This window comes from Syngnathus typhle, linkage group LG1, assembly GCF_033458585.1.
Source record: "Syngnathus typhle isolate RoL2023-S1 ecotype Sweden linkage group LG1, RoL_Styp_1.0, whole genome shotgun sequence".
Taxonomy (NCBI): domain Eukaryota; kingdom Metazoa; phylum Chordata; class Actinopteri; order Syngnathiformes; family Syngnathidae; genus Syngnathus; species Syngnathus typhle.
The window spans coordinates 23,855,214-23,866,166 of NC_083738.1; the positions used below are offsets into that span (position 1 = coordinate 23,855,214).

Consider the following 10,953-nt stretch of genomic DNA (forward strand, 5'->3'; position numbering starts at 1 on the left):
CATAAGATTTGATTACACCTTCCTAAAGGGGTAATGCATAAGATTTGAGGGTGATTTATTTATTAACGTCGTTCTAAATTTTCAATTTATTTTCAAACGTCAATTGCCTAACATCACACTAATTGCTGCCGTATTTTGATTTTGAAATCGGTCCTTTATCGTAACGTTTGGAGTTCAAAGCGGAAGACAGCCAAACCGCAGTGTCATATGAGCGGCCGAATCACCACTTTGTTCCGACGGGTTCAGGCGCAGCGTGTGATCAAAATAAAGTAGTCCCTCAACTCCCGCTCCCACTCACACGCACACACGACTTTGATTTATGTCGCCATTCAGTAAAGGGATTGTTCTTCTAAGATACCGACCGAATTGCCATCATACGTTGATGTGACTTCTACGTGGACATAGCCCCACTTACGTCACATTGTTATTGTATATCCCTCCGCGCGCTATAGCTAGCCACTTTAGCGTCGTTTGTTGTTGTCGTGGTCAGTTTGTCAGCGATTTTCTTCCTCCCCCGAAACCTCAGCCCGAACACGGAACGAGCGTCCGACCGACTCCTCGTCTGTCATCTCTCGTAACAATGAAGTTCCAATACAAAGAAGAACACCCTTTTGAGAAAAGGCGGTCCGAAGGCGAGAAGATTCGGAAGAAGTATCCCGATAGGGTTCCCGTAAGTAGTCGGCTAACGTTAGCGGTTAAGTAGCAGCCTGGCTATCCTCGAGCTAGTCAATCACGACCCTCTCTTGGGTTGGCCGAATGTGTGGATTTGAATCCGCCCATTCCACAAATGTGCTGAAAATGAAGTCAAATGTCGCATTTGCGGGGGGAATGACGAGAATGGCGGTCGGTGGGCAGCAACAGGCCTCTTGGCTTTGACTTCAACGTCGTAGTAAGCGTCCGCATTTAGCAGCGACACAACTTAGCAAATTGGCTTCATCTATTCATTGATTTATTGTAAGGGTGAAAGTAATGCGTGTATATATGTATATTGTTATATTCTTGATGAATTAGAATGAGTAAAATTAAGCATGAATTACATAACAATTGAAAGAAAACGATATTGCCCAATCAAAAAACAAGTTTTGCTTATGTAATGAAATACTTGCATCTTGAAACTGAGTACAATAAACGAGAATAGTAAAATAAGCTATAAAACAATTTGTACTTGGTTTACTCAATTGGACGATTATAAATACATGAAAAATATCTGACACACAATTTAAACATTTTAACATGTTTGCCAATAACTAGTTAGCTAGGTATTACATACATTATTAAGAAAATAGAATAGTACCATCATTTATTAATTAAACGGGTTTCCTACAATTTAAACATTTTAACATGTTTGCCAATAACTAGTTAGCTAGGTATCACATACATTATTAATAAAATGCAATAGTACCATTTATTAATTAAATGGGTTTCCCAAAGAGGAACTCAATTATTTTTTTCCTTGTAATTATTAGGAATAGTCTAATTTCTACAAATCCATGCACATTCATGAATTATTTTCATATTATTCATTCATTTTGATGTGTATTTTCCAGGTTATTGTGGAGAAAGCTCCCAAAGCCAGAATAGGTGATCTGGACAAGAAGAAGTATCTCGTCCCCTCCGACCTGACAGGTGACTTAACATTTTTCTGCTTCTACCAATTCTGAACAAAATTATTTTTACTTGGAAAAAATTACATGCTCAAATGAAATCACGTATAATATTTGTAGAATTGTTTTAAAATATTTATTTTTAAAAATATTTTTTTCATCCTTTTCTCAACGCAGTGGGCCAGTTTTATTTCCTCATCCGAAAACGAATCCACTTGCGAGCTGAGGATGCGCTCTTCTTCTTTGTAAACAATGTCATTCCACCCACCTCGGCCACCATGGGACTGTTGTACCAGGTGAGGTCATGGCTTTCTCAATTTCCTATTTTAGATGCCACCGTCGTTAATTTACATCTTTCTATTTTTTTTGTCAATTTAGGAGCACCACGAAGAGGATTTTTTCCTCTACATTGCCTACAGTGACGAGAGTGTGTACGGGAGCAGCCAAAGGGAAATGTGATCCCCGCTCTCGCTTGCCCGCCGCCTTCCCGTGACGCGCACATCCATCCATTGGAAATATTTAATCTAGCTCAGCAGCTTGGAGTTCACAGAGCAAAAGGCGTCAGATGCACTTTCACCGCCCTTCTCCCTTTTGTCTCCATTAGTCAGTCTCACGTTGTATCTATCGGCCTCGGTTTCTTATTTCCTGACTAAGGAACTATATTATGTTGAGTATGATTCATTGTGGTTATTGTTAATTTTAGATGGCTTTATTTACCGTATTGTGAAGATGAGTGCAATTTTTTTTCTTTTTAAAAAAAAAAAAAGAAGTCTATAGAGCTGCATTACTGGCGCTTTCTCTCCACCCGTGAGCATTAAATGATAAAATGTGATGAAAAAGTTACTCGTGTCTCTTGTCTTGATTTTTATCCTGTCAATAAGAATTGTCTGAATTAATGCCTAAAATAACACGTAACTTTTTGAAAAGTCGACTGTTTTACACCTGGGTGACATTTAACCATTAAAATACCAAGGCAAAAAGTCTTTCCTGTTATGATCAAATTATATGTTAACGCCCGCGGATGCTAATCTCGCGAGAGAAAATGTTGCCTGAAGGAAACTACATTTCCCAGAACGCATCAGACACCAGAAGTGCGTTTTCGTTGTCATCGCTCCGTTTATCGTTAGCGGCGAAATGTTCTTTTATGGAAAATCCAAACATCAAGACTAGAATATAGTTAAACAATCAACCGAGCACGCGTTTAAGGACACGCACGACGTCAAAAGTAAGTGTTTTTGACTTTATTTTTACGATTTAGCCGGCTATATGACGCCGTAAGCTACGTTGGGCTAACTGGTTCAATTTTGCTGCATTTGAGAAGGTGGCGTGCGACCTTAAATGCGATGTGTACTTTCTTGCTTTAAATGAACAATTTCAGTCTCTATTACGTTAATATATACACAGACTTCAATTTAACTGCAGCTTCCTAATGCAGGGCTAACCTGGCAGCTTGTCGGTGTGGTGTGTGGGCCTTGATCAACTTCTAGCTAGTTTTATAGCTCAGTAATAATGATGATTTTACAGTTTATTTGTTTGCGCTTCCTATGTTACTCTGATTCATTTGGCAGGAGTAAAAGAGATCAAATAAAGGATAAAACATACTGTCAATCGATAAATAATATGTAACCAAACCATATCTAATTTATTTTTTAAAATTAGTTATTGGTAGTAAGTGCAGACTGGTAATCTGCAACGATATATTCAAAATAAGTTAGTAATACTTTATATTGATTGTATAATTAATACCATTAAGTTACAAATAGATTACATTTAAAAAGAGAAGCCAGAAATGCTTCCGAATAAATCTGCAATGGGGAAAATATTAAATTGAAAGTAATTTGTATTTGAAGAAAACTATGAAAAATGTAGAACTTTATTTTTCACTATAAGAAATTAGCACCAAAAAAAACCTGCCACTATGCTTATATTGAAATGTTCCTGTTTGTATATATTTTGTATGCTTATAAAACGTAAAAAATAAATTAATGAAAATTATTCCTGAAGGTGTGCTGTTGCCTTCTAGCTGGCCCCTCCACTGACTGTCACCATGCCCGCCCTGCTGGAGAGACCCAAGCTGTCCAACGCGATGGCCCGCGCCCTCCACAAGCACATCATGAGGGAGCGAGAGCGTAAGCGACAAGGTGACACATTGCATCCCCTCTCCCCGCTTTCTTTTTGCACACACGCTGAAGTGGCATTGGGGTCTTTTTTTTTTTCTTTTTCAGAGGAGGAGGAGGTGGACAAGATGATGGAGCAGAAGATGAAGGAGGAGGAGGAGAGGAAGAGAACCAAGGAGATTGAGGAGAGGATGTCCTTAGAGGAAACCAAAGAACAGGTTTGAATAAAAAAAAAAAAAAATTAAAGTACAAAAATCAAATAAATGAAATAGTTAAAGTGTAGCTTAGTGTAATTTGACAATTAGAAAAATGACTGTACCTAATTAAAATAGGCGATTTCATCAAAGTAAAATGCAATGTAATTTGACTTAACTAATGAGGTTATTCATTTTTATGATTAGTTTAAATACACAAAAATAAGTTAAAATTGTGAAAGTTTCAATTTGTATGGGAAATATTTAAATTGGTAGATAAATTTGATAATGGATATTGTTCAGGTGATGAAGATGGGCGAAAAGCTTCAAGGGCTCCAAGAGGAGAAACATCAGCTTTTTTTGCAACTCAAGAAAGTCCTCCATGAAGAAGAGAAAAGACGACGCAAGGAGCAAAGGTGGGTACCGCTTACCTGCTGCTTTGACTCGTGCCCTTATTTGCTGACGCGCCGCTTGCTCACTTCCTGTCCTTTCAGTGACATCACCACGTTGACGTCGGCCAGCTACCAGGCTAGCCTTCCCATGCATGCTGGCCAGCACCTCCTCAATATTCAGGGTGAGCGCCACTCGAGATACCCTGGAACACGTTAATAAAATGAGGATATTTATGCTTGAATGAGATACGTGACTTTTCAACAAAGTTGTCATAATTGCCCACCTCGTTCATCAGGCAGTCCCGTCAGCCACAGTCGACCCGGCGCGCTGCTAGGAGATCGGAGCAAGCAGCTTTTCCAGAGCGCTGTTCTTCCTGTAAGTAGCCGTTGGTATCTTTCACCAAATTGCGTGCAGCCAACCCAGCACCATTCAAAAAATCGGCTCCTCCTCTCTCATGATTAGGGAAAAGGGACTGAAATCACTTGACATTGTGATTTTCTGCATTATTTTATTTTGTCTCTTATAGTTGAAGTGTTGAAGATTACAGGCATCTCCCAGTGCACAATTGGTGGCTGACTAAATACTTTTTTGCCCCACTGTATGTCTTTATAACATTTGGGGCAGAATTTAGATGAAACAAATTTGTCAAAACTCAAAATCGCACAAAAAATGTTGGCTAGAGTCATTTACAAAATTAGCCCAACTCGCAACTCGAATGGGACTACAAAATGGCCGACTGACTACCGAGCAGGTATGGAAGGATTTTGAATCCAATGTCCTTTTTTTGACTAGACACGTCACTATCAAACGCCTGCATTCAGTTCGGGTTCAGCGGAGCACGGCCAATTCAGTGGGGCCCAGGCGGTCCACGAGTCCTACGGGGTGGCGCAGGCCCAGCATCCCGCCACCTACGCTCCCGGACCGTCCGTGCCAGTCAGCTTCGCCAGCGGCTCTCAGATCCGAGGTACGGCCTCGCACGCGTGTGGAATGCTATGCGGCGTCAGTATTTGTTAACGTGTGGCTTTGACCCCTCGGCCCTTTAGGAGCGTCCGCCTTTCAGGCCATGCAGTATCTGCCCCACCAACAGCCTGCCTACCCGGTCCACAGTCACTTTACCTCCCAACCTGGTCAGTTCATCAAAAATATTTGACTGGCGTGCACATCTTTTTTTGTTTCCGTTTCATCATGTATTTTTTCTTAGTTATTTCAAAATATAACATTTATTAACTAACCTATTACCGTATTTTCCGGCCTATAAGGCGCACCGGACTATAAGGCGCACCTTCAATGAATGGCCCATTTAAAAAATTTATCCTTATATAAGGCGCACCGGACTATAAGGCGCACCATTAATGCATCATGTCAGATTTTTAATCCAAATCAAATCATTCTCCATTTTATCTTTTTTATTTCAACTTCAGACGAAACAAATTACTTTATAATCATAAAATAATGATTCATAGTCTTCAGCGGGCCACTTATGATTGATTTCATGACACAATACTTCGGGCCAGTTTGAATTTAGGAATTTGGTCCATATATAAGGCGCACCGGACTATAAGGCGCACTGTTGGTTTTTGAGAGAATACGGTAATTACCCTCAGAGCAGCTATTGTTCATTTCGTGTGTGTGTGTGGGGGGGGTTACCCTAAAAATTTCCTTGACTATTATTGCCCTATTCTTTTATTGTCTTTAATCTACGACATTAATAAATGTCCAATTTGAATTTTAGTTTGTTGAGTTATTGACAGGCTAGAGATGAGCTGTATGATGGACTGAGTAGTTGTGACTTACTGTTGTCGCGTGTCAGGCTACATCCCTGGTGCCGGAATCCCTCTCCAGAAGCAGTTGGAACACGCCAATCAGCAGTCGGGCTTTACCGACGCGGTACGTACCCCCTTTTTGCCGGGCGTAAACAGCAGCCTGAATCGCCCGTCGTTTGCATTTGTCGCCACGCAGGGTGCCCTGAGGCCCATGCACCCGACCGCCATGCATCCATCTGCTCAAGGCTTGCTGCCTACACCATCCATGGCCGTCCAGATTCCCACAGCAAAGGTGTCCCCCCCCACCCCCGCAGCGAGTCACCCGCCATGACTTGGTGATGTCATAACACGCCTGTTCTGTGTTTTTGCCTAGGCCGCGTTCCAGAGCTCGCCGCAGGCTGCGCCACGCCACGGCTTCCTGCCCCACACCCAGAGCGGCCAGAGGTTTTACCACCACGCCAAGTGACCCATTTCAAGTGGTCCTAAAATTTGGAGTTTGGACTTTTGTTTTTGACATGTCGTTCACGCGCGGTATCTCTCATGGGAGGAGTATTGAATACCCCCTACCCCGTTTTCTTTATTGTAAGCTTGTGTACACTTTATGTTACGACAATTTATTTTACTGTATATTGCTTAATAAAATGTTGAGCATGTCCATGGATTTGTATTCAGTCCCTCGATTCACGTTTGTTGACTTTGTCAATTGTTTATTTTAGTCTATATTTTATTTTATTTTATATTATTTTAGTCCGTTTTTCAAAACACATTTCACTGACAGACTTAATTGATCTTGTTTGTTGATTTCATATATAATTTATTAAAATTTTAAATCATTTGTTATCATGCATGAAATTATTAGCCGCTCCCATCAAATCCATGATTCAATTTTTAGTTGTACTTTTCACACTATTTGTTTTGATTGACTACAGCAGCTATTGCTGAATTACTTTGATTATTTTTTTAAGGATGAAGTTAATTTTAAAACCAGATTTTTTTTACTTTTTCAAGGATAATTTTGCCCCAAAAGCCTCTCAATTGATCAGTTTATACATCTCATACATTTTTAACAATTTCCTAAATCAGCACAACATTGACCATCACCAGAAAATCCTATTAATTCAATAAATTTAGGCACCCCAAAATGTATTCAATCTATCCATTAATATACTATACATATTCTTTTCAACGGCCCAAAATGAATCAATCTTTGCAGTGACCATATTTATGCTACGTTCCTAACAGGCAGTACGTAAATTGAATCAGCACTCAATTACAACAACTGGACTAGTTGGTTACCTCCATTTTAATTGGACTTCCTGTAACAAGCGTTTGGAAAATAAACACGGGCGGGAACCGAATTTAGCCGCGCTTGAGAGGAAACCGCAATGTATGGCAAGCTTCCATTATTTTTGCAACGAAGCCCTTTGACAAAACGGGGGATCAAGTAAAAAAGATTCAAAATAAAAACAGAGTTGCATTAATGCCACTTGGATACTCCCAAATTGCTCAGTGGGCATTGAACCCAATTGCTCCTAATATACAATCATAATAAACATTAGAAACCCATGCTCTGACGTATAGAGAGAGGGAGAGCTATGAAAAAGAAAGAAGGAAAGGAGGATAGCAACACATCCTCCCTTTAACCCCCAAGGTCCGCCAGCCCCTGTAACACACTGTAAGAAGAAAAAATGAAAAGAGTAAAGCAGGAGGAAAAGGAGAGTTTTTATGATGCCACACCTGAAAATGGAAAATGGTGCTATGATGTAAATGCTTCTTGTTTATTTACCTTGGTGCTTATCTCCCAAAAGCTTTGATCCCGATGGCCGCTTCCTCATCCATTGCGTTGAGAACGGTCACCTGAATAACACAAGTCAACGCCTCGCCATAAATAGATGTCTCCATGGGGGAACCAGCACCAAAATAACAGGTGGTATCATTCAGTAACTTTTTCGAAATTCTGGCGCAAATGATAAAATTATAATAAAAGCCCTAGCGCAATTAAACACCAGGTAGTCTCTGTCGGGTAGTAAAGTAATTAAAGACCTTTCCTAAAATAGAAGCCCTACTTTCATTAAGCACTACGTAGTCTCTGTAGGTTAGTCAACAAATACATCAGGCCCTGAGGAAATCTAGCATTTTCTCCAATAGGGACATCTGCGCTAATGAGATACCATGCCTTAAATAATCACCAGGTTCTACCAAAAATAAAAAACTTTTAATAGATACCATGTCTTAATTCATTGGCATTGCCCTCTACTTAAAAATCATTAGCTAAGATAACCTTGGTAAATACTGACCAAGATTTCTTCCCCAGCTTCATTTTTGCTCTCGATCTCTTTGCCCAAGTCACCATCTGGGATCTTCAGGTCCTCTCGGACCTCCCCGCTGTCCAGGAGCAGGGACAGGTAGCCATCTTGGATACCGATCAGCTAGGAGTGAAAAAAGGGGAGGTTTGTAAAGAATTTGGGATTCGGTGTCTAGTGGTGTTTACAAAGTCTCACTTGGTAGTCAACCCTCTTGATGTTGGGAACGTCCATGTTGTGGGTGGAAGGGCAGATATCTTCATACTTCTTTCCGGAGAAGATGTCGATGCCAACCAGGTGGACCTGTGGAAGACAGCAGAACTCGGGTTTGGCTTTGAATACTGAATGCGTGATAGGGCGCAGGGCATGGTGCCTCACCTTGGCGTGGCCGTGCTTGCCCGTTTTGGAGGTGGACATCTCCATAATCTTGCAGGGGCGACCTTTAAGCACAACGTGGCCGTTCTTGCGCAGGGCTGAGCACTGCATGGGGTAGGTGGCTGACGCGCCGGCGTCGCCCGTCTGAAAGTCCAGCTCTGCATCGGCCATGTCTGAGGAAGAGCCGCACGAGCGCACACGGTGAACACATTGTTTCACGCAACACTCCGCATGTCCACTTAAAGCACAGGTGTCAAACTCAAGGCCCGAGGACCAGAGACGGGCCTCAAAGACAAATTGTCATTACTAGAATTGCAAGTTGTTTTCACTTTTACTATTATCCCTTTTTTTTTTTTTTTTTTAATATTTGAACAGTTTTTAGTCGTCTGATTTGAAAACGAGTTTGTCAGTTTATTTTGTTTTGTGCTCATACATTTATTTGGGTTGACCGTCATAATGGCTCATTTTTGGGAACAACCGGATGTTATTCTGCCGGTCAGCATCACTGCGCTAGCAAACGCGATAGCGAAGAAATGTTTCGGATTTGTGTAGGGTACATTGTGACAGCAAACGAGCAGGTGATCGAGCAAGCATCTGATAGGAGAGCATTGTGTTCGTATGGAGCGTGTTTGAAGTGAACAGCAGAGAAGAAAGGAACAAGGCAAAGTGTTGTGAAATAAAATATTACCTGTAATACGCATTTAGGTAGAGAACTGAACTCTCGCTCTTTATATAGGTGACGTGTCTTGCGCATCCGTTCTGCGCATCTGTAATGGCGGCCTCCGTATGATATCCGGTTTGTGATGGAGATTAGAAAACAAACAATATTTGACAATAACACACCATCAAGGATTGCACCATCGCATCAAACGATGTGTCGTCAATTATGAATTTTACTGACTAAGTGTGTTGGGCAGGATGGCTGAATGCGATGCGCGATTGACAACAAACAAGAAGAAAGGTGTGATTTAAAGTTTTATTTTGAGGGACATTTTCTTCAAAAATTGTTGTGCCCATGCATAATGCGCACCCCAGATTTTAGGACAATAAATTCGTTATATTTTGCGCATTATGCATGGAAAAACACGGTAATGTCATATAAACAGGAATCACGTTGGGAATGCTTTTATTCAGACCAAATAAAATGAGGACAAATAAGCTGGATGGCTTTAGGTATTTAAACTCACGTTTTAAACAAAACAATTGACTTCTATTTGAAATACTGGTGCAGGAGGCCTAGTCCGTGCGTGCCACGGCGGCCCCGCGTCAGTGTGACAGCCGCATCATCCCCCCCCCCCCTCAAAAACCCCGCGCTCCAAACGTCACAATAACACAGCCCACGCATATGTGGCATTTCCACGAGCCTTCCTCATCCTCCACTTGAATGTTGGCCCGCCCAACGTAGCTCCTGCTGCTGCGAGCTAAGCTACAGCTGTCATGACTAAGCCATTACTTGATGGTCCACTTTGTTCCATCTCACTCTCTCCTTGAAGTCAGCCAGCAGACTCTTCAAAATACTCTACACGACTCCAAGTACTAATGTTGATTTAAAACGTGGCAATTAAGTACGTGCACATTAAATAAAAAATGTCGGTGTTTAATTAGCTTAATGTCAGGTGTGTGGAATTCAGCGGGGGGGATGAAGCCAATTCATATAAATGTGTTTTGTGCTAAGGAGAAAATATGGATCTTCTGTATCCTTATTTATGTTCTATAGGACGTGTTTTGATACGTAACTCACCGTTGTTGTACCAAGAATCTCCTGTGTGGCTTCACTATTAAGTCCCCCCGTGGAGTGGCCTCGTCGTCCACTTGCTCTCCCGTGTCTAGCTACCTCGTTATTAGTCTTTCATTTCAGTCCCGATAGGCTTTGTTGCCGCTGTTGTTGTTTCACTGTTGTTGGTTTAGGTAAGCACGCTACTGCGGCTGTTTCACCCCTCGACTCAATCGTCAAAAGTCCGACGCCGGACTAGAGCGGACACGCCCGCTCGACGGTCTCGTTATTTGGTTGTGGCGACAGACGGCCCCGGTACGCCGCCTCTCCTCCCTCCCCATTCAGCCGTTTTATAATGGAGCAGGAAGCGAAACGTCCGGTTCGGACCTTCACAATAAAAAACAAATGTGAGACGTCTGTTCTCGTTGTTAGCCTACAGTCTCGAATGTGGGTTTTGACAGTGTTCGAAACCAACAACTAATTTATTCTT

The 10,953-nt window shown here is 41.6% G+C and overlaps 3 protein-coding genes across 5 annotated transcripts; 2 read left to right on the plus strand and 1 right to left on the minus strand.

The window, feature by feature from the left end:
- The first annotated feature begins 443 nt into the window (after positions 1-443).
- LOC133165183 (gamma-aminobutyric acid receptor-associated protein) lies at positions 444-2,447 on the plus strand. Its single transcript, XM_061294676.1, has 4 exons — positions 444-670; positions 1,548-1,626; positions 1,782-1,900; positions 1,983-2,447. Exons 1-4 carry the CDS (start codon positions 581-583, stop codon positions 2,061-2,063), a joined length of 369 nt encoding a protein of 122 aa, XP_061150660.1. The 5' UTR covers positions 444-580; the 3' UTR covers positions 2,064-2,447.
- A 222-nt stretch (positions 2,448-2,669) lies between these two features.
- On the plus strand, positions 2,670-6,724 carry gps2 (G protein pathway suppressor 2). 2 transcript variants are annotated; one of them, XM_061294341.1, is made up of 11 exons: positions 2,670-2,829; positions 3,609-3,745; positions 3,830-3,939; positions 4,219-4,331; positions 4,410-4,489; positions 4,604-4,683; positions 5,101-5,272; positions 5,352-5,435; positions 6,119-6,195; positions 6,268-6,363; positions 6,445-6,724. In XM_061294341.1, the coding sequence occupies exons 2-11, from the start codon at positions 3,652-3,654 to the stop codon at positions 6,535-6,537; spliced, it is 999 nt and encodes a 332-aa protein (XP_061150325.1). In that variant the 5' UTR covers positions 2,670-2,829; positions 3,609-3,651; the 3' UTR covers positions 6,538-6,724. The 2 variants fall into 2 exon arrangements, with proteins under 2 accessions (XP_061150325.1, XP_061150326.1); XM_061294342.1 differs by having other exon boundaries at positions 2,815-2,829; positions 3,628-3,745.
- Positions 6,725-7,356: 632 nt separating this feature from the next.
- LOC133165114 (eukaryotic translation initiation factor 5A-1) lies at positions 7,357-10,814 on the minus strand. Of its 2 annotated transcripts, none has more exons than XM_061294565.1 (6): positions 10,491-10,814; positions 8,753-8,922; positions 8,573-8,677; positions 8,369-8,500; positions 7,858-7,928; positions 7,357-7,744 (listed from the first exon to the last, which is right to left on the minus strand). In XM_061294565.1, the coding sequence occupies exons 2-5, from the start codon at positions 8,918-8,920 to the stop codon at positions 7,866-7,868; spliced, it is 468 nt and encodes a 155-aa protein (XP_061150549.1). In that variant the 5' UTR covers positions 8,921-8,922; positions 10,491-10,814; the 3' UTR covers positions 7,357-7,744; positions 7,858-7,865. The 2 variants fall into 2 exon arrangements, with proteins under 2 accessions (XP_061150549.1, XP_061150541.1); XM_061294557.1 differs by lacking the exon at positions 10,491-10,814 and adding an exon at positions 9,438-9,564.
- Positions 10,815-10,953: the final 139 nt, after the last annotated feature.